Source organism: Haliotis asinina, chromosome 5 (assembly GCF_037392515.1).
Source record: "Haliotis asinina isolate JCU_RB_2024 chromosome 5, JCU_Hal_asi_v2, whole genome shotgun sequence".
In the NCBI taxonomy this organism is placed as follows: domain Eukaryota; kingdom Metazoa; phylum Mollusca; class Gastropoda; order Lepetellida; family Haliotidae; genus Haliotis; species Haliotis asinina.
The window spans coordinates 9203705-9227539 of record NC_090284.1 but is presented as its reverse complement, the minus strand read 5'-3'; the positions used below and the strand labels follow the sequence as shown (position 1 = coordinate 9227539).

Sequence of the window (23835 nt, the reverse complement as noted above, 5' to 3'; positions counted from 1 at the left end):
CGTCTTACATTGATGTCACAGACGAGTAGACATCGTGCAACTGTTGTCTCAGATATACACATGCCGCCAGGAATGGTAAATGCTGCTGACTGAACCTGTGTTGGAGCTGTGTGGTTAGAATCCACGTCAAGTCGGGTCGTCATTGGTGGGCGACCGCTGAAGTGACGATTTGTTTCTTGATTGCTTTGCTGAAACCACCAGTGTCGAATGGATTCTTTTGGACACCGGAAATGGGATTCACACATTATACCAACAAGGGGAATCGAACCGTGTTTTCGGCATGACAAGCCAACGCGATAACCACTCGGCTACAACACTGCTATTTAAAAGTGGGGCATGATCCCTGAGATTCAGTTAGTGAAGTGTACATGTTTGTCCCAAGATTTGCCAAATATGTGTCACACGACATTTTTCACAGGTTATGGAAACTTATAGGACACCCATAGATAAGGGAACTGAAGGGAATATTACTGCGTATGAAGTGCGCGCATTATCGTTTAATTACATATTGTAATTTAGACTAACGTACCTGAGTTTACATAATTGTGACAGTAACAAATAAACCTATTTAAACTGAAAAGGAGTCGAAGACTGTTGGGAAATCTGGACTTCATTTGGGGCTTTTGCAATGCAGGCAGGGCTAGGCATTAGAGAAAAAACGTGGTTCAGGGACTATGAGACATTCTAATTGTAGCGGTATGTGCACCTCCACAATCATCCATCTTTGAATGATTGCTTCCTTCCAGTGTCAAATATGTGCGTCGTAGAATTTTTGCCAAACCGTCTCATTGTATATACATGTATACTCGTGGAAACAAATAAGGGGACACATGAAAGTACAGGTATTTCATATTTTCCGGTTTTATTCATAAGGTACATGTATGTTTTGCACTGTGGGTAAAACTTATACATAAAGGAACACTCCGTTATTTGTTTCCATGAGTATAGATACTGAAATCAAACTGTGACGAACGTTTTGAAAACCTCTATTCAAGTTGTACATACATGTGTCTCAACAACGCTCATTGTGCGTTTATGGTGGCCACAATCCATTGTATGGCGCCTGCTGCACTTGCATATACGGCTGGATAATTCGGTTGACCACAGCCAAAGCCCCAGCTGACGGTGCCTGAAATATTTAAACTGATTAAGACTTGCTCATGATGATGCATATATCAAAGACGGGTATGAATGATTTTAATGCAGTGTTATTGTTTCACTGTGTATTATAGAGGATTACGATCGCTCCAGGTCTTGATGCTTTCTTGACAATGTATTGATGACCTATAATGTTACAAATGCTACAATGTACACTGTAATGTAGCTACTGCAAATTTTGACGGAGCAATGTGAACTGTATCCTTGTTTCGACACTAACACTGGCGTCATACCAATATCCGTGACCATGTCTGCTCCCCTTAAACCCTTTGGTTTATAGAATTTCATTAAGTCACATCATTAAGATGTAATCTTCACTTTTTTTTATAAAGGGACATTATTTGAAGGTTATAAGCCCTTGAAACATGTGTGCTACGTAAATCTCAATTTTCCTAGTGTATCATTAATTTTATTCTAGGTGTACTTATGACATTATCGATACCTGTATACCATTATATACCTCTGTTGACATATATGTTGTCAGACGTACCAATTATTTCCATACGGCCATTACGATAACACATCAAAGGTCCACCGCTGTCATACTGAAAAAACACGTCCTAAAGCGTTTTAGCAAGTGAAAAAAGTGATTACAAGAATGGGTTTGAGAACGGTGTCTATGTTAAAGTCATGGTTCGTCAAGTACCTTACAAAAGTCTCGTAATCCCAATAATATTCAATTTAGTTATTCAGGACTGTATGTGTAACATACTCTACACGAGTCTTTCCCTCCTTCAGGGAAACCTGCACAGATCATGGAAGCTTCGTGGAAGTCGTTCGAGCCATATATATTTCTACACGAGGACTGGGACATCACGGGCTTCTCCACAACCTGCAGCATATCTGATGGTGCGCTCTCTGTTGGCATGTAAAAATGTATATTCTCACCATGATTGATGGAAATAAAACAGCTCTTCATTAAAAGGTGATGGAATTGATGGAATAGAGTAGGATATTAAATTTTAAACTAAATTTTCCTAGTCAGAATCAAACGTGTAACAGCACATTTAATTGGTCATACAATAGTATTGAAACATACCTTCTGATGTTGTACCCCATCCAATAACATAGCATGTTTCGCCTGGTACAGTTACATTGCCAGTAACACAACCGAAACTGATTTCAGGCCTGTTTATCCTTGGTGCTCTCTCCAGTTCCAGCAAGGCGGTGTCATGCTCAAGCTTCAGAGGCTTGAACAAAGGATGGCTCATCATAGCCTTGACGTCAATGAACTCAGTGGATTGTTCTTTTATTGACAGATCGTGTGCGCCAAGACGAATCTTCCAATCCGTGACAATCGTGTCACTGAAAGGCGACACCATTGTATTATAATATTTTATGATATATATAATAAGGGTATGGCCAAAGATACATATACAATGGCCCTATGAACGTTAATGTGTTCTTTGTTGTATTAAGATAGTATAGGAGATGAGTGATCTCGAAAACACAACGTTCTCTAACGAACCGAATACAAAAATATGACATTCAAGCCTACACCCGGCAGATCATAGTAGCTGAGAGCAAACTATCTGTACAGCGACGCTTGTAACTTAAATCTGCATGTCAACCATGCCTCCATTAAGCTAGACAATTCATATTAGATTGTGTTAGATCTATTTATCTATTCAAGCACAGCGGGGTATTCGTTATTTACATTCACAGTAACTTACTGCAGACAGTGTGCAGCGGTGAGGATAAACCATCTGTTTGACGAACCCTTCAGAAGCGATCCAGCACAAGTGAAGATCCCTCGATGTTCAAGCGCAACCTGCAGTTTACACGGAACCACTGAGATAGAGATGAAACTGCCATAGTGTATCTGCTTGCTGTGATGGAGACGTATTCTCCTGGTTATACCTATTAGTGACGACACGGTAAGACCTTTCACTGGCCTTAACTCACCAAGTATTTGCTTCATAGTTCATTCAACCTATTAGTGACGACACGGTAGGACCTTTCACTGGCCTTAACTCACCAAGTATTTGCTTCATAGTTCATTCAACCTATTAGTGACGACACGGTAGGAACTTTCACTGGCCTTAACTCACCAAGTATTTGCTTCATAGTTCATTCAACCTATTAGTGACGACACGGTAGGAACTTTCACTGGCCTTAACTCACCAAGTATTTGCTTCATAGTTCATTCAACCTATTAGTGCTTTTTAAAAAGTAAATCTCATGGCTAAACTTCAACATAATTTACAGATTTATACATATAATTCAGAAAACGTTGTTACCGTAACTAAACAATATTATTTAAATACTGACCTTGTTTATCTCGACATTTCTTTACAAAGTACGGATATTTGCCATGAAACTCGACATCCAGGTTGATGATTCATCAGTTTCATGACTGTGATACATGAAATTGAATGGTTTCTTGGGAGAGGCAACGATTTAATTTAAGCCAGATATTCAGAAAGAACACTATCTATATTTACCATCCATGGAAACGAATGTGGAGTTGCGATTTGTCCACCAATGATGCGTTTCCTGGTTACTTTTGGAAGGGTGCTGTAGTCAAACCCCACATCATTGAGCCCACATCCTGGAGAATCTATATCGCTGAGGACACCTGGAATTACACTTGCCATGGAACAGTAGTGACACTCACTTACCTGAAATGCCGTCAGTGTAATATAGAGGTAACGCTATTTTTGAGAGCCTAGTTGCACAAAGCGATCTTAGCGCTACGACCATCTTAAACCTATGTTGGAGAATGGGAGTTACAATCATTTTTTATCATTTAGTGCAAGTGAGCCCAGGGCATTATCATTTGTAGGAGTCCTGGGGCTTTCCAAATGCCCTCCTTCGTCGGGCAGTTAATGAAAGACCTCGGGCTCCTGTAAATGATAATGCCCTGAATAATATCGTTACCGTTATTATAGCTAAAATAAGATAATTCTGAATAAAAACAACGGCATCGGTTTAGAAGTATTAACTGGCGAACAACAAACGTTGGAGGTCACTTACACACTTTTTACAACTATAGACACGTCTTAGAACAATACAGATGACGTCACTATTTATAAGAGTGGCGACATTCGACCTTGACCTCTGCCCATACTACCAGCCGCCATTGTTTTCACTGCTCAGCAACGTTAGACTTCCAGTCGAAATTTTCATTGCTATGTGTGGTAATTTACGGTACAGTTGTTATGGTTGGCACAGGAAAGAACGTACATAATGACACAAGTACATGTGAAGAATGTGAGCCAGACATATCGTCAATTATGAACGCAAGTTCAAGCCGTAGGTGATTGAACTTCAACAGCTGAGCCACTTATGACTTCACCTAACAACGGGCTTGTTAATGGCCCTCGTCAAGCATTTTGCGGGGATTATCAAGTTACGGTGGCCCGCTCATTTCTGATAACGTACGGGCGTTTGAATGATAATTCTATCCATTTTACCTATAACAGACACGAACCTGTCATTTACAAACCGACCTCCATGGAATTTAGTCGTTTCGTTGAAGCAAAGAATTTTATTCCTTACAGTGTACCACAAGGCGTTTGATTGTATTTTAATCCATAAAGGTCCAGTAACTCTCATAATCAAGTTCTGAACCATAACAGGTTGAATTACTGTGTTCCCCTTACGATACGGACATCCTTTACGTACGCGAATAAATGTATATTCTGGATGAGCTATTTATAAGTGAATTTCAGGTTGGCTTGTTGATCATGGTGAGAACATGACCTTTTGCTGATGTTCAAATGTATAAACAGAAACCATAATATATAACCAAAGAACCTTTGGAAATGTTTCATGTGTTGATTGTTCCATGCAGGTTTATGTTAAGTATTGCTGCTTTAAGCAGTTGTAAGGGAGAATATATCAAGGGGTATTTTATGTGTTTCAAGACGGTATCCATTGTCATGTGTTATAAACTGCCGTTATAGAACTATGATAACAACAACAGAGACATACTATGAAGCAGAGATGCTTCTCCAACAAATATCTTTACGCTAATCTAATTAATAAGCTAATGGTTATAACTGGGAATTACAATTAACACAGAATAGGACTGCTTTATGTATTGTATCATTATGTATCAAATTTACATCACTAAAATGGTTACATATTGAAAAACAGGGTCTTCTGTGTGGAAAACCGGGTTAGAACAGTTTGAGAGGCTCGGTTTGTGGAACTGGGGCAGCTACATATGTAATCTGAACCTGACCCCAGACCATATCTTTATTATGTCGACTAAACGCTTAAAAAATAAGTTCCTTTAACGACCCTGGTTCATTGACTATATCAAATATCTTAACTGTATAACAACGAACACGTTTGATATCACTTGTATTAAGTCCAAATATTGGTTCAAGAAAAAATGATGTTCAAACCGAGTGTTGTAACACAATAAATAACCTCACTTTAAGCAGAGTTTTAGAGTTTTGTTAAAGAAGGGGTTCTTGAGAGGCATTTAGACGTCGGTATTCAAATATACGACGAAATGTTATGGATGCCAACTTCTTCTTTATTGTTTTCATAACGTATTCCTTGCCCCTTCGACAGGTGGATGCTAACTAAAACTCTTGAACAGGTTATATATACTAGTAATGAACATGAAGCCAGAGAGGTGATTTAAGCATGTATATACAATTGAAACATAGCAGATGAAAAAAGGATTAAAATATACAAAAGCTGGTATGGTGTTGTTACAACGGATGAATCAGGAGAAGCGAGATACTAAGGCTGCGATGATGCTGTAACGGTGGATAGCTGATGATTGGTGAAGCCTCGTGTCTAATTGATTTCCCAGGCATTGGGTAGGTAAACCCCTTGGTCTCTGTTCATCTGTGGGGCTAATCTTTTGATGTTGATGGCTTCTGACAGTTTGCGTCGTCGCCAATCGTGGACGTTCGAGACTATGATTGTAGTTGCTTGCCAGTCAATGGAGTGTGACGGATTGTTGACAATATGTTCAGAAAGGGCTGACTTTAGATCTAATTCTTCTACTGAGGTTCTGTGCTCTTTCAGCCTGATGTCTATGGGGCGAGATGTCTCTCCTACATAGCTACTGCCACAGTCACACATAAGCTTGTAGATGCAGTCCCTGGGTTTGTGAGTGGTCTTGGTCGGTGTACTTCTGCCATTGGCCTTCAGAATGGTCTTGAGTGTTTTGTCAGACTTGAAGGTCACATCTATACCGGCAGTTTTCTTGAGAAGTCGGCTGATGTGGTGGCTAATCTGATCTTGGTAGGGAATGTTAATTCTAACTGGGGATGGTTCAGGTTTTGGTTGGTGTTCTTCTTACTGTTGTTGTTCTTGCAGGGTTGATGATATGGTTCTGCCTACAAGTTGTTTGGGATAGCCGTTGAGGTTGATGAACGTAATTCTTAGATGGTCTATTTCAGTTTGGAGATGGTCAGAATCACAGATAGATTTGGCTCGTCTGGTCAGGGTGGAGACAATTGCATGTTTGGTCTGGGGGTGATGGTTAGAGAGATAGTGAATATACTCGTCGGTGTGGGTGGGTTTTCTGTAGACGGAGAAGGTAATCTTGTTGGGGGAGTTGTGCAAGGACACATCTAGGAATGGTAGTTTCTGTTGGTCTTCTATTTCCATCGTGAACTGGATGCGCAGGTGCTGCTTGTTGAGATAGTCAAGGAGGATGGCAGGGTCATGGTCGGGATCAAGGATGGTGGAAGTGTCAGAAGCCATCAACATCAAAAGATTAGCCCCACAGATGAACAGAGACCAAGGGGTTTACCTACCCAATGCCTGCGAAATCAGTTAGACACGTGGCTTCACCAAACATCAGCTATCCACCGTTACAGCATCATTCCACCCTTAGTATCTCAGCTTTCGTAATTGTTAGTCTATCATCCCCCCCCCCCCCCCCCCCCCCCTAGCATTGTACGCCTATCAATACATTGGCTTCTCCTGGTTAATCCGTTGTAACAACACCATATCAGCTTTTGTATATTTTAATCCTTTTTCATCTGCTATGTTTCAATTGTATATACATGCTTAAATCACCTCTCTGGCTTCATGTTCATTACTAGTATATATATCCTGTTTAAGTGTTAGTTAGCATCCACCTGACGAAGGGGCAAGGAATAGCTCAGAAACGTTGTGAGAACAATAAAGAAGTTGACATCCATAACATTTCGTCGTATATTTGTTAAAGAAGTAGACTAAGCACACAGAGTAGACTTTACACACATATTCTCGTCTTATACACTTCCATTAAGTCTGATTTTAAATGTCTAATTTAGATTTGATTCATGCTTGCAATGAAAAAACACCGAAAAACACCGATCACGTGGTGTAAACTGCTACGTTCCAGTGGCTGAGAAACAGAGAGCATTCTTCGATTATTTGTCGCGTCAATTTTCTTGACAGAACAAAATAACTCATAATAATACATTGTTACTTTTAACATAACGTACCTGACGCAAAACATGCCAGAACGAGAAATACAATTCCTGACATTTTCTCCAGACGCTCCTTCTGTGACTGTCCCTAACACACTATTGAAACTGTTTCCTTATCAAGGTGTTGCCTCTGTGCCGGGCGAGAGTGATAAGTAGAGTTGTCAAAGTCACTGGGGTTTGTTCTTTTACTGATAAGACCCAACGTGTAAGTGTCTCCATTACATGTGTTTTAAGAAAAAAATTCACACGGACGCACAGTTCTAAAATCCATTGTAATACAATAATTTGCGATGTAACCCCTTGTTACGACTGACGATATTTATATAATGGCATTATAACAATAGGGCAACAGAAGGATCCTGAAAAAAGGTCTTATCAAGAGGTCGTAATTCTTACTTGATCTTGACTAGGGAAAGGGAAATTACATACTTAGGCAGGCGGGGCAGTTAATCTGTGCAAGGGTTTTGTTTTCGGGGTTAATAATTTGGTATATTGATAATTAATAAAGGTTTAAAGGTTGATGTTTCAGGCAAGTATTATTTAGATTAATAAAACATGGCAAAAATGTTTTGTTTAAGCCAGGTGCGGGTAAGTGACAACGGCACAGTGGGAAAATGTCACATAAAATTCCGTTTGACACCTCTATATGTTTTCAAGACAGAAATGGGTATAATACTAACAATAACAATAACAACATATCTGATATATCAGGTATCAAGTATCTGGCACACGCCTAACCGAATAGAACACTGACTTTTATTTCTACTATGTAACGTATTGCATAACCAAACATTTCTCAACTTAATAGCCACACTTCATAAAAAGGATGCATTAAGTACCACCCATGAGACAGTATGCCCTACGTAGGAGATAGTAAGTCCAACACGGGAGATAAGTTGTCCTAAGGTGGTCTTAATAACTACGGAGGAGGAGATAGTATGTCCTACGCAGAAAATTGTGACGCCCCGTATTTCACCGTGGTCTCACTACGCTTCCGTAGAATTGCATTATGTAAAGAAGTAAAACTATTTTCTCTACGTACATCATATGAGCAAAGTGTTGCATAATTGTGTTGAACGACGTACATTGCCTGCAAATACCCACCATGCTCATGAAGACGGGTTCTAGTTTATGTGTGTACATTCAGGAATTCTGTGCTTTGAATCAATGTAAGATGTGACGTTACATCATGATTTGTCACTGTATTTAGTTTTCTTCTGTCTGCAAAACGTACATTGTTCTTTGTCTTTAAATCTTTATTTCTCGACCCATGGTGGTAATGTTAGTGAGTTAGTGAGTTGGTGAGTTGGTCTGAAGGCCACTTTCACTAACAGTATTGCAATCGTACTGCGAGATACACTCAGTATGATTAAACAGAGTGTTCGTGATGAGTCTAAACGCTAACCACTGGGTTGAACAGTTTATTTAAAGGTTTTAGGTAGGGTGACTGTTGACACTGAATTTGGAAGCGTGCTGTAAAGATTTAGATTAACACGATAAGATATGACACAAAATAAGAAGTGGATGCCTGTCACATTGAACGGATAGACACAATGATACAAAGTTGTCAGGTTAGAGGCGTAATACAATGAATGTACAGAGATCACAATACACAAATGTCAGGGCAGGATTGCGTCAAAGTGAATGTATAGATATAACGATACAAGGTGGCCAGGTTAGGGGCGTGATACAATCCATGTACAGGGATGACAATGCACAAATGTCAGGGCAGGATCGTGTCAAAGTGAATGTCCAGATATAACGATACAAGGTGGCCAGGTTAGGGGCGTGATACAATCCATGTACAGGGATGACAATACACAAATGTCAGGGCAGGATCGTGTCAAAGTGAATGTCCAGATATAACGATACAAGGTGGCCAGGTTAGGGGCGTGATACAATCCATGTACAGGGATGACAATGCACAAATGTCAGGGCAGGATCGTGTCAAAGTGAATGCTCAGATATAACGATACAAGGTGGCCAGGTTAGGGGCGTGATACAATCCATGTACAGGGATGACAATACACAAATGTCAGGGCAGGATCGTGTCAAAGTGAATGTCCAGATATAACGTTACAAGGTGGCCAGGTTAGGGCTGTGATACAATGAATGTACCGAGATTACAATACACAAATGTGAGTGAGTGAGTGAGTTAATACTTAACGTCACATCGGCAATAATACAGCCATATCGTGACGAGAACGATGAATTATAAAAATACAAATGAATAAATAGCACATACATTGTAAAAACCTGTCAACGAAGGACAGTAAAACTAATTAGAATATCACAGAGTAGAATTTAAAACTAGTGAATAGACCTAAAACAATGTATCTATAGAGGACAATGCAATATAAAAATGAGCAACAGGTTGTCAACAACTGAAGGTAGATCACCATACTAGGGACCATGGGGACCTTTGCTACCTACAATACACAAATGTCAGGACAGGATCGTGTTAAAGTTTATGTCCAGATATAACGATACAAGGTGGCCAGGTTAGGGGCGTGATACAATGAATGTCCGGGGATGACAATACACTGTAATAGGCGCTCACTGGGAGGCAGCCCAGTGGCAGAAGTTCAATGCAAAGTGTACCACGGTGGTTCCCTGTTCAGGGTGTATTATGGACTTTGCGTTGTGTACTTTTAACATATGGTGGAAATCTACAAACCAGCGGAACAGTGTACACTCTTCTTCGGGTCCAATGGCATTTGTCATCTCATTCAACAAAATATGACACAAGGCAGAAGTGTAAACAATAATGATAATTTATTATGTTACATAAAACATAAAAAAATAAGCAAAACAGATGATAACAAAAACTGAAGGAAATAGCCGTCTCTTTGTCACTCCTTTAACAAAAACAAAGCCTAATTTCCTACACTAATTCCTACATCTACTTATTTCCTGACACTAATTTCTCCCCCAACCCACACTACCTGCATATTAATGCCGTAAAATATACTATGTCATAAAACTACTCAACAATATGAGTCCTCACAAAACAAACCAACCCTAACCCGAACATCCCCCGTATAGGCAGTGGACTTACTTGCTCGGAACACCGATACGCAAGACAACGATATCAGTCGCATCATGCTCTTATATACCCCGTGAGCTAACCTCCGAAAGGTCACAACGAAGTGTTATGATTGGCTACGCAATAATAAACAACTTCACTGCGGCACCGCGCACCTTATGCTTCCGCACCCAACATGGTGGACAGTGAAGGGATACGATACATGACCGACGAAGGAAATTCCAATGGAATTTTACTGCCAAACGTGAGTAATAAGTAGAATAAATGACTGCAAGATAACGACGTCAATACGGTGCTTGCACAATAGGCAAAGATGTAATTATAAGCCATCTAACCTATTTGTTTACATTGACAAAACCACGGGTATAATAAGCCACTCAACCCGCCGATATATAAACAAACAACCCCAAAAACCATAACACTATAATTTTATTCCACCCGACATCCCGTTTCTACTCCTACTTTCTACTTCCATACATTCCCCGATCTCCTACAACACAAATGTCAGGGCAGGATCGTGTCAAAGTGAATGTCCAGATATAACGATACAAGGTGGCCAGGTTAGGGGCGTGATACAATCCATGTACAGGGATGACAATACACAAATGTCAGGGCAGGATCGTGTCAAAGTGAATGTCCAGATATAACGATACAAGGTGGCCAGGTTAGGGGCGTGATACAATCCATGTACAGGGATGACAATGCACAAAAGTGAATGTCCAGATATAACGATACAAGGAGGCCAGGTTAGGGGCGTGATACAATCCATGTACAGGGATGACAATACACAAATGTCAGGGCAGGATCATGTCAAAGTGAATGTCCAGATATAACGATACAAGGTGGCCAGGTTAGGGGCGTGATACAATCCATGTACAGGGATGACAATACACAAATGTCAGGGCAGGATCGTGTCAAAGTGAATGTCCAGATATAACGATACAAGGTGGCCAGGTTAGGGCTGTGATACAATCCATGTACAGGGATGACAATACACAAATGTCAGGGCAGGATCGTGTCAAAGTGAATGTATAGATATAACGATACAAGGTGGTCAGGTTAGGGGCGTGATACAATGAATGTACAGGGATGACAATACAATTTTGTCAGGGCAGGATCGTGTCACGGTGAATGTATAGATACAACGATACAAAGTGGCCAGGATAGAGCGTGCCACAATGAAGATACAGCGTTGTCGTGGCAGGATCCTGTCATAATGAATGAGGCTGGCTGGTATATCTCCTTTTTAACAATGAGTGAAGAGTGAATCTGTCCGCAAGTGATTCTGCCAGGACTATCAACAACTGGTTGAAAGTATCATAAAAATATATCTTAAAAGAACTGATAAATGCGGACCGAGATTCAAATATGTAGCTTTAAATATTGACGACAATAATTATTATATTATCTCATATTCGTCATCTGTCACCAAACATTGTGTCGTGTGTAATCTATTGTGAACCAACAGCGTATGTTATATAAAATACTGATTGTCGACTGGACGTAACATTCGTCAGTAGGAGATCAACACAGTTTGAGCATGCAAAGCTCGGATCAAGAAGTCTCAATAGACATCATCAAGTAGGAATGAGAGATCAGAAAGGGCCGCGGTTCAGTTGTCTCGCTGGGGTCCACGAAGACATGCCTCCGTTATGGTCTGAAACATGTCAAAGTATTAAAACAGGTGCGCCTGGTGAGCGTGGCCGGTTTGTGTTTCGAATAACTTGATTTGGGGATGAAATTCAACACCTTCGAAACTCGAGTAAATATTGTGATTATATTATTTTAGAGAAAGACCTGAAACAATACTGAAAATAATGACATTCTTATAAATATATATGGAATATGATATAAGCAAACTTCATGCCACGAACCCGTGCGCTCAAAGTGAAACATGTGGTTAACAATCAGCGAGCATTCCAGGGCATTATCAGTAATTTGGGTGTATACAACCTGAACTGATGGAATGTACGAAGTTTTAACTACCGTCACAATAAACATATGTCGTACCTGCCTGTCTATCATGACGTAAACACTATCATCATCGAGTGGAGAAATCTGATCTTTCAAACTTGGATCATAAAGAAATTCCAGAATATTGCGAATCGTGTGGAGAAGACCAAGAGCTGTTACTCTTCCAGACTGGACAACGTCCACGAGTCTTTCCATGCCATCTGATGGAACGCCAGTATATACTGAATGTGTCGAAGGTTGTTGCCCGACACCTGAAGCGCAAGCACAATGATACTTCACATGTTAAATGTAATACTGGGTAGACGGATTTTCACGGATTAAACAAAGTGTTGTGTCGTTTCTGTTCTGTTTATACACATTTTTAGTGCATAGTAAACAAAACTCTAGGCGACATAATAACTGTGGGAATGAGATATCACCAGGATAGTATGTAAAGGATATTTAAAGTAGTCTGAATCAAATGGCATGTATACTCACCTTTGCAGACAAAAGATTTTTCATCTTGTTCCATCGGTTTCAAATCGTCATGTTTGCCATTAGATACAAAGGAGGCATCAAGATTCGAACCCGATGAGCTCTTCTTGTTGGAATCTATTCTCCCATTTTTACTTGATTTCTGGAAGAACAACATACGACGATATGAGGAGTACGTACATATGACACATGTCTATTGAACCGTCATTTGTGCAAAGAATATGTATTTGTTTATGACAGTACCTTTTGAAAAGAATCGTTCAAAAGCATATGACATAAAATAGTTGGACACTATATCAGTCACGGTTGTTTCGTCATCAATACACACAAATGGAACTGGGTACATGAATGTTATTCAACGATATTAGACCATCGACATATCTGAAGCTAAAGTGTAGCTTTATGGTCAAATTAATTTGTATTGATCTTGCCAACCCATGCAGATATTCCGATTCACATGCACAAAACAAAGGAACGGATCCACAAGGAGGAGAACCCAATCAGTGTGGATGGGTTTGTTTTCCAACTTCTTGTCCAAATGCCACACTATGGCTACTTATATGTTATGAATGACATATGTTATGAATGATAATCAATTCATAATTTTGATAATAGTTCACACATCAAAGCTGAAGCTGTTAAACTTTACCAAACAGAGCAAATGTATTTTGAAAACAGAACAATACAATCATTACTCGTCGGAATACAAGACCACGGTCATGATTCAGGTAATGCAGGGCTGTTGCATACCTTCATCCCTGTTATAAGTGGTAGGGTATACAACAGCGGATTGATGGCAGAGTTAACAGGTAGAATAAACACTAAGGTCCAAGCATAGGTAACGTCCGGAATCTCAGTCCCAAATGCTGCGAGCAATGCTGAAACATATGCAATGCGTTCAATTAAATTAAGTTTGATTCATGTGGATTATTATGTCGAACAATCAGTGACCAGTGGCGCATTTTGATAGAGCTTTTCGGAAAGGTGAGACGTGTGCCCTTCTATATTTGATGCAGACGGTTTGGGAATATCTGATGATTTGTCACTTGATCGTAACCACAAATTGTAAGAAACCTGGCACTAGATCACCAACAACACCTTACAGCGCAGAAACAGAAACTCATGCCCGTTTGTATATTAACTGCACTGTATAATCATCACCCCTGAATACTCCTTTAATGTAGAACTTTGAGATTGCGTCAGTAAATGGTTTCAACCTGTTACAAATGATCACTGTTAGTTATAGTTATTATTGTTCTCGTATTTTCACTGATCTTTGTAAAGGTACTAAAAACGAAAACTTAGCTGATTATCTTGTGGCTTTTGTTTTGAAGGAAGAGGAAAGAAACCAATTTACCCATAATACCAATTGGGAACCAGCAGCAAAAATCTGTGAAAGCAACGAAAAAGAGTCGTTTTGCAATGGACAGCTCCTGGGCACTCCTCTTCTCATCTTTCACTACAGAATTTGAAGTCACTTCTCTGTAGATGAATATCTGACCAAATACAATCAGGAGGAACACAAGGAAGTTGAAGCACACAAAAATAGAGAATGCATACATCCATTCTGGAGTCATGTCGTCAGAGAATGGTAGAGCCAGACATACAGAGTTGTCTGTGTAGAAGTTCCAGTCATCAAACAGGAGTGGTGTCGCTGATAATACTATGGCGATGAGCCATGTTGATACTGACACAACTATTGCCCATTTCCTAGTGAATCTGACTTGGCCAAAAGGGAATTTGGTTGCAAAAAATCTGTCCACGGTGACTAAAAAAATGAAGAGACAGGAAGCCTCCGAGGACATCGTTGAGAGGAATCCACTAAACTGACACAGGTAACTGTGTTTCCAGTAAAATGCATGCCACATATAGGTTCCTTTATAGTACACATTAACTGATCCAATGATGACTAGATATACGCCCATGATGAGATCAGCCACGCAGAGATTTGTAATGAAGATACCATAGCCTTTCCTCAACACAGATCTGTTATATGTAAGTCTAAACAAGAGGGCAGAGAGGTTACCAATGACGGCCATGACTGCTAAAATCCAGAGGAAAATACGGAGTAAGTCATTACCTATCAAGTCAGAACAAGATGATATTTTGTCAGTTTCTGCATAGCATTCCCCAATCTGGACCGATTGAGGTCGAATTCCATCACAACACATAACTGGTGAATCAGCATACAGGGTTTTCAAATGATCAAGGCCTTTGAATATATTTTCAGAAAAGATTTCAATATCAGCATCGTCAATATTCAAAGTCTTGACCAGTGAGAGTCCATTGAATGCACCAGATTCAATATCGGCAATACTGGTGTCGGAGAATGAGATGTCTTTCAGATTCGGCATACCTAGAAAAACGTCAGCTGGTAAGTGGGATATGCCAGTCTCAGATAGATCCAGCGTTTCTAATGCTCCCAAACCACTAAAGGAGCCTGGTACAATATGATGAAGGTTTTCGTTCAATGATAAGTCGAGATGTTTCAGACGAGGAGCTGAGAAGGTTCCTTCTGGTATTTCCATTATTTCCGTTTTCCTTACGTACAGTGATTGCAAGTTTAAAAGATTAACGATCCGAGGAAGTTGTGTCAAACTGCAGTTAATCATTTTCAGACTCTCTAACAGATAAAACCCATCAAACTCTAGATTAATCTCTGACATGTCAATGTTTAGAAGTTCTATTCTTCTGGCAGCTTTTGGCAAGTGAGAAATTAATGGCATTCCCATTTCGCAAACAATGGAATATCCGATGCAGGTGCATTCGTCGGGGCATGTGCTTTGACAGAACCTCTCATCGTCACCTCCTGGGCAATGGTAAATGTTGTCACATAGTTCATTAGTGTGGATGCAATGGTTGATGTCCAATCCTGAACTCCGACAGCGATAGTAACCAGGACATCTATAGGAACCTGCTGTGAAGAAACTTTGTGCATTAGGGCACATGATATACATCATATTTTGCCTCAAAGTGCTTCTTCACGTAGGGACTGATATAGACTACCTGGGCATTCATAATCACTAGAAACTAAGGATTTGTTTATATAAATATCTTTTTTCTTGCTGTCTTCGTGTAGGTTTAATAAGAATCTACCAAGAATTTGCCCTTTAGTATTTAATGCACAGTTACCTTTGTCCTATGTATGTATGTATGTATGTGTGTGTGTGTGTGTGTGTGTGTGTGTGTGTGTGTGTGTATGGATGGATGGATGGTGCGTGCGAGCGTGTGTGTGAGAGGGTCGGGTTTTGCTGTCAGTTTGTACCATCCTTCAAAACCCAGATTTTACCGCAGTCGTGTTCATCATCTCCTCTGGGGCAGTCTGTGACGCCATTGCACACAAGATATACTGGAATACAGTAGCTGCCTGGGCATCTGTAGAACCCTTCTGGGCATACCGTTAAGCCTTAAACACATTGGTGACATGAGTACTTTACAAAGGGCCATATAAATGTTCATCTGTAGATAATATTTAAGGAAAATCAGCTAAGTGTAAACATGAAATAAACTGACATATATACTGTAGAACAATTTACTTTAACGTTTGAAATGGAATCTGTCCTGTCAGTCATGAACAGTATCTATAGAAAATTGTACACATTAGACAACACACAGTTTTACCACGGTTTTCAGAAGAATAAAATTAATATTTTATTGATTAAAATATACTTGCTAACATACTGCAGGCATCAATGTTATTTCCATCAAACGACCGTGACACTTTCCCAAATACGTCTGGCATCCTCAGACAAGATAGGTTTGTAGCTCCATAGATCTTCAGTGGATACTGATCTGTGGATATACACGGCAATGTAATCGGTAGTTGGTCGGAGCACTGTATAAACGTTGCTATTTTAGGTCCCTTCACTCACAAGAGCCACTGTATTCACCTTCAAACGCTCATAAAATCTCCTTACCAAAGGATTACTTCTGGAGTGTGTCTTAGTGACAATGACTTCTATTCATCATGTGTTAGTACTTTTAAATATTAGACAGCGGGCACCTTAACATGACACCTGTCATATTGCAACTGTAAAGCAAAAATACAGATAAATTTACGTTATATCGTACATTTCCAAACGATCGACTTACCGGAGGGTAGAGTGAGATTAAGAGGGGGCATGTCTTCATGTTGACCGTATTCGTCTTCCATATTTGCACCGTCACAGTCGACGATGTCGTCATTCTTCCAAACATTCGGGATACAACGACCATCATAGCATTCAAAACTATTACAAGTATCTGTAAAACATATATGTGTCAGAATACAATGTATCATGTTGATTATCTCGCAGAGGTGACCAATATGGAAACCAGATGGTCATATTTCCACCTGATTGAGTAATGTTTGCTGTGTTTTTTGTTAAATTGGACCAGCGGATGACTGGTAGCACTAAACATACATCAGTCGAGGTTTGAGGACTCGAAACTAGTCTGTTCTGACACTTTTTTTAGTCCCTACTTACGACAAACGTGTGATCCGCCCAAGCATAAGGCATGCGTGCACTCCTATTAAAATATATGTAGGGCACAAATGAAAGCAAACTATTTTATGATGACAAAGTCTCCGTTTAAATTATCCATGCGTTTTGGTATAGAACACAAACTAAGCTGGGTTTCCTTTAAATACCGACGTTTAACAATCCCAGTGCGTAATTCAAAGCAGTGTTTATGGACATCTAGGCCATACTGCCAATGCAGACACTATGGGAAGGACAGAGGATCGCCTAGCTGTTTGATATGGATGAATGCTTGAAGAACTTGCGTCCCGGACAAGGTTCGATTACAGTTGTGACTACGGGTGAAGATATTTAAAGGTCACATGCAACGTAAAACACAACTTTGCAGATTCTGGAACCTTTCGGTATGCATTTACCGAAACAAATCATAAAAAATGCCAATTCAACCTATAAAGTTGAAAAAAACGCGATGAAAAAAAAGCCTGCGAAATGGGAGTTCAAACGTTTCACTAATTTCCCCCCAGCGCTGGGGGGAAAACTGGTTTCAACAGCTGTGCTGCGCTGCGTCCATAACGCATGCGCAGTGAATAGGTTCGCGGAGCTCGACACAGTATGCATGCCCAGCGTCTGAGGTTGTGAGCAGTAGTCTAATCTTGGTTGTGTACACAAACAATTAAATAATCTTCTCGTTACGTTAAAAAAAACTTGTTGATTGTGGTAAGCAGCCTCTGTCACAGAGAAAGCTCAGTGTCTGGTTTATTCACACCTATATGTCTGCCTGCCTGTCTGCTAAAGACAATATGCAAAACACAGCTTCAATCATTGACCACGTGCAATTTGAACTTAACACCTATCAGACTATACGACGTAAAGAAAATAAGTTGATTTATGACTCGTGCACCCGAGTCCCGTGTCTGCCACATCATGTAATTAGGCACGTGTGATACACATGACAGGTTTTTATGTCTGTGGGTTGCAAACATACTACATTCATGTTTTGTCGGATGACTGGATCTGACGGAAACTGGTGCAAACTCTAGTCAGTTTCAAGTCCTGCTTTGTACTTGGACGAATGACAGATTCCAGCCACGCAGAATCTTACTTTCTTGTGACTGGCTATACTTCTAAAATGCCCATCAAACAGATCATCTTTCTGTACACACAATGAACCCTCAGCATATCAGCAAATGAAACAGCCAATCGGAAACCGTCGTTACACTTGAGTGCATATCCACCCGGTATGACTGGGTTCGGTCTCCCGAGGGCTTCGTTTCGAGGGAAGTAAGCCCAAGTACAAAATATTGCACTTTTGAATCGCGATTGTACGCTTATAATTGTGTTTATTCGTTTTTTTAAAAGCAGCAATGTATATTATATGTCATGAATTAATAAGTGATAAATGTGTTTTAATAATGTTTGATTTTTTGGTTGCATGTGACCTTTAATGAATCGCCATGTCTCAGGGGGTCAAAAGTGCAGAGTTCCTCAACCATTGCGAGATGACGTTATTGTGGTTTGGCTTCGCTTATATCTCAGCTTTACTCTGTAGTTTCCTTATCTGTCGTGTGCTCTGGTCTAAAGTCTATTGCACATACAAAGATGAAAAGCCGAGATATTTAACTGGACAACCCAGAATTCTGTCTATGAATGAGGGGTGGTGGGGTAGGCCAGTGGCTAAAACGTTCACTCGCCGAGCCGAAGATCCGGGTTCGATTCCTCAAATGGGTACAATGTGTGAAACCCATTTCTGGTGTCTTCCGTGGTGGTATTTCCGGTATTTTGCCAAGAGCGGCGTAAAACTAACACTCACTAACTCACTAATTATGAAAAATGGTTGGAATCTCTGTCCGTCCCAGTTATGTTTCACGGTTTGTCGGCACGGCATCTGAACTAGTTGGATTCATCAAACAGATACATTCTCGCACATAAAACTGACAGGCAGAAATATAACTAGATTCTCTACTCAGTCACTGATTCACTCACTAGCAACTGTTTCTTATCAAAGAGGATATTGCTTACCGCATTCCTCTTCATCACTGCCATCAACACAGTTTTCTACCATGTCACATCTCTCTGCAGTCGATATACACTGCCCGCTCTTACAAGACCAACCGCCACTGCAGGGCGTAGGAACTGGAACGAGATTGATAGTAAAGGCTTTTACTTGATGTGCCAAAAAAGAAACGTTTTGTCAGTGACTGGGGACGTTTAAGAGGACTATGAATGTTGAAACAAAAAATCAAGGTGGGCTCACACATGAAACATTAGCGATGCCAAATATCGTGTAGTTCCCACTGCAAGCAAGATGTCCTGCCATGGCACATGACTGGAACCCATTATGAGAGAGGTTTGACGTGCTCAACAGATGCTAAATCACACAGCGAAATACTGCGTTTTAGATTCTGTATGACTCACTGCAGTATTCCTCATCAGAGTTGTCACCACAGTCGTTGACAAAATCGCAGTAGAGGCTGATGGAGATGCATCTACCGTTGTCGCACTTGTACTGATCGCGCCCACAGTCGCTATCTGCAGAAATCCGAATAAAATGGTATACATGCTAGTAATAAATGCTAAATTTAAAAAAAACCAAACTAGACAGTAAAATAACTAGATTATCACTTAGATGAATTTAAAAATAATTAAATCTGAACGTTTCACTATCGATGACAATACAATACAAAATGGGCGATAGATTGCCAACAACTTCAGAACGTCATTCAGAAATGATACACAAAAGGCAATAAGTTATGGATGTCAGCTTCTTTATTATGATAGTCACGACATCTCGGAGCATATTCTTACTTCTCCATGAAGGTGAATGAAAGACCAGGAAACAACTACACATGTCCATCAAAATATAGAAGCTGACATCCATATTTATTTTATCTTTCATCATAAACCAGTAAATCGTCTGCGTGTGTGTGCATGCAGTTTTTGACTTCAAGAATCATAATCTGCCTCTGGGCAGACGGATACTTGCCCCTGAGACATGAAATTCTGGGATGATTTGCTAAGAGATCAAAGGTGTCTGTAATAGTTAAATGTACTATATTACACTTTACATGTGGTTGGGGTAGAGTGAACTGTATTTCTTAATCAACATTCTTTGAAATGATCCCATCTCCTATAGTATATTTCCAAAATTAAACAAAAGTCCCGCGTGAACTTGTCTCATTTCCGCCTGAAAGACTTACATGTCCCAGGATTTCATGACAAGCTGACACGAAACGCTGTGGTGAGTTCAACTGTTAGTATTCTAGTGGCATACTACTATACAGAAACTACCAGACTATGTACACACCACATTCCAGCTCATCCGTGCCATCCAAACAGTCCTCTCTCCCATCACAAATCAACAGAGCGGATACAATCTCACCATTGCCACACACCATGTATTGTGGCGTGTGCGAGTGCAGCAGCTGATTGGAAGGAACCGGAAGTACCGGGGGACCTGGGTTTGGATCAATATAGACTCAATAACCATAAAACAATACTACAACCTCATAAAAATGTTCATCGAAACAAATTAGGACATCGTATGACAGTACACCCACTGACATCAAAGTTGCTGTGTAATGATATGTCAACGATTATGCGAATATTTCAGTTTATACAAAGTGCTTCTGGCTTTTAAACAACAGTAAACGTTGTGACTATTTACACAAGTATCATCATAATGGCAGATTATAAACGTAGAAGGCATAATTATTTCCATCACTTTTGCTTTCAACTGTATAGCCATGCACTTCTGTGTATAAACTTCAATCAACTTGCTACAAGGCACCCGCCATTTAGAATACTAGTATATTTAATTTCACTGACGATATGGTAATGAAGAATGCAATATGATGCCTCTCATTCGAAAGCTATAACCACAATGACTTTATCCATGTATCAGTGACGTCATTCCGGTGCATCAAAGGGTAGAGGTAAATAATGTCAGAGCATCACAACATATACGGGTAATTTTGGTAAGTCCTTCAATTGCCCACACAAATCAACTGTTTTGCTACAATCACAATCGCAACGCTCCATGGAAATAAACGTCATGAAATATTGCAGCCATATAGTGACGAGAAATGCTGCAGATACACAATAAATACATGTAGTTTAAGAACCAGCCATCGACGGGCTGTAAACTAACTAGAGTATCACAAAAAGAGTGAAAACTAGCTAGAATGTTGGTTTTTTTTAAAGAGAAAACTATTTTAGATTAGACCATGCAAAATGGGCTGTTGATCACCAACAACTGAAGATAGATCACCATTCTACGGGACATGGGCCGGTATGGGCAAGTTTAGACACAAATTAAAATGGCAATAATACTACAGCTAAATCTGTGGAAGATTAAATCTGACTTCGAATGTTTTGGGTCTTACGTAGCCTCTCAGGAGACTACAGAAGGTGATATTCACGGATGTAAGACTGGTGCCCCATCAACACTACGTCTGTCCGAATACATCACTCATCTACGTTCAATGACGAGTTATGAACAATAACCCCTCATCATGACCCTCCTGTTATATATGTCTTAATAATTCCTCTTCATGTAAATATCAGAATCAAATGGTTTAATTCAAATAAACGTATCAATGGGTTGATTTACAACCAGTTTTAAATGTCAGCCTTTTATAATTATACCTAATAATTACAAAATCGAACTGTTTTAATAGACGAGGGGGAATGATATCTATTTTGCCTTAATAGTGTTCTTTCCTGAAAACCGTATCTTACCAACAGACTGCGACTCATTACCGGCTTTCTTTTCACAGATAAAGCCAGTACCGATTGGGTTACCACATCCGATATCATGCCATCCGCGTGTTGTCAACGCTGTACACGTCTCGAGACGAGCACCCCCTGGTTCAGTCACCGTGTCGTCTTTGTACCTGTTGATTAGTTTATAGACGTGTAAGTTAACCTGTAATAGCCCGGTTACATGAAAACTGTAAAAAGGACCTGACAACCAACTGCAAGTTGATCGATGCAAGGAACAGGGTAGGAATCGAGTCATCGCATCTCGCCGCCAGCTCACATGGTCTCCCATGACCAGATGGGGTCCAGATTGCCGGCCTATTCAAGCATGCAGTAATTTACGAGGCGAGTAATTTCAGGGTGACCGCTATGTTTTTAAGGGATCTTTGATTATTAGGATTGGTTACATTTACCGTATATGTCATATATAAATCACGTACGCCCAGAGTGGGCGAGGGGCCTTTTAATCTAAAATTTAGTTGTATGTAAAGAGGTTTTAGAGTTGTAACGACAGGGAAATGTTTCACAAAATGATAATTACAATTGAGAAAGGTTAATCTGGGAGAAGGAATCAAAATGGCTTAACAGGATAATTGCTTGGTACATGACATAGACATTGAAATGTGACATAGCAGCAGTTTTTCTCTTACCACTTCCGGAATGTGAGTGGTGAACCATCCTCCCAGATAAACATGTCTTTGAATATTCCGGGTTTTCTTGTGAAGGTTTTCCGGAGACCTGGACATACATTACCCACATAATAGCACATTTGTATACATGTACCTCACACAACTTTTTGGTAGGAGGACTAGTATTTAAGAGCTAGAGTACGGATCAGTAAATAATCAAAGAACATATCAAACGTTTTACTTCAAAACTCAATCAAATAACCGACATTAATTGACGTTGTGTACCTTGTAAATGTACATAATTTGTGAATTATGTTATGTTTATATGCACTCATCTCTTCAATTACTTCTTACCTATATGAACGTATCCGTCTCCAGTTAGACTCCTCACTACTCCCGAAGACACAGACTCATTTTGTGATCTGTTCATTAAGACGCTGGAGACACTGATCAAGTAGTTGTGCTCGTCCTCCGAGCCTATACTGACCAACAGACTGCCCTTTGACCGACATTCTCGCTTTGCCTCCGACCATTTGATATTTACCGTTGCCAACTCAACCCAATAGCAACTTTCTTCGAAGAACTGCCAGTTATCTTCGCAAACTAAAACAAATATCCAGGAATACAATCAACAGATACAGTGCGAAGTCAACGTTGATGGGAAAATGGGAAAAAGTGCTGAGTGTATTGTGAAATATTGTGATATGGTATACTGGCTACAATTATACAATGTCCATCATAGCACAAGCATTGGCTAAAGCCATACCTGGTTAAACAGAAACAGCGACATTCTCCCAACTCAAATAGACGTTGGAGGAGAAACACATTTGCGTATTAGCAATGTTGGTGATGAACGCCACGGGATACAAAAGAGAAGGCGACGGTGTATTAAAACACTAGATCATTTGAAACGGCATGCTGATGAAATGCCAACCCACAACACC

The 23835-nt window shown here is 40.0% G+C and overlaps 2 protein-coding genes across 2 annotated transcripts; both read right to left on the bottom strand.

Moving 5' to 3' along the window:
- Window positions 1-1017: 1017 nt before the first annotated feature.
- On the bottom strand, window positions 1018-7608 carry LOC137285035 (trypsin-like). Its single transcript, XM_067817218.1, has 7 exons — window positions 7566-7608; window positions 3603-3736; window positions 2832-2929; window positions 2198-2463; window positions 1871-2016; window positions 1649-1703; window positions 1018-1129 (listed from the first exon to the last, which is right to left on the bottom strand). The coding sequence occupies exons 1-7, from the start codon at window positions 7606-7608 to the stop codon at window positions 1023-1025; spliced, it is 849 nt and encodes a 282-aa protein (XP_067673319.1). The 3' UTR covers window positions 1018-1022.
- Window positions 7609-12183: 4575 nt separating this feature from the next.
- Window positions 12184-23304, bottom strand: LOC137284396 (G-protein coupled receptor GRL101-like). Its single transcript, XM_067816186.1, has 14 exons — window positions 23246-23304; window positions 22913-23000; window positions 22242-22396; window positions 20809-20958; window positions 19920-20033; window positions 19524-19637; window positions 17137-17286; window positions 16726-16836; window positions 16334-16450; window positions 14402-15958; window positions 13780-13922; window positions 13048-13186; window positions 12607-12821; window positions 12184-12253 (listed from the first exon to the last, which is right to left on the bottom strand). The coding sequence occupies exons 2-14, from the start codon at window positions 22954-22956 to the stop codon at window positions 12209-12211; spliced, it is 3054 nt and encodes a 1017-aa protein (XP_067672287.1). The 5' UTR covers window positions 22957-23000; window positions 23246-23304; the 3' UTR covers window positions 12184-12208.
- Between the last annotated feature and the right edge of the window lie 531 nt (window positions 23305-23835).

Bases quoted from the DNA above. Each gene is read 5' to 3' on its own strand.
- LOC137285035 (XM_067817218.1), bottom strand. From the start codon at position 7,608: ATGTCAGGAATTGTATTTCTCGTTCTGGCATGTTTTGCGTCAG. The intron at 3,737-7,565 runs GTACGTTATGTT...GTGTAATTCCAG, and splicing joins TCTGGCATGTTTTGCGTCAG to GTGTCCTCAGCGATATAGAT. The intron at 1,130-1,648 runs GTACGTCTGACA...TAAATATTTCAG, and splicing joins TGGCCGTATGGAAATAATTG to GCACCGTCAGCTGGGGCTTT.
- LOC137284396 (XM_067816186.1), bottom strand. From the start codon at position 22,956: ATGTTTATCTGGGAGGATGGTTCACCACTCACATTCCGGAAGTG. The intron at 20,959-22,241 runs GTAAGATACGGT...ATCCAAACCCAG, and splicing joins TAATGAGTCGCAGTCTGTTG to GTCCCCCGGTACTTCCGGTT. The intron at 15,959-16,333 runs GTAAAATCTGGG...TCTTCACAGCAG, and splicing joins AGATGATGAACACGACTGCG to GTTCCTATAGATGTCCTGGT.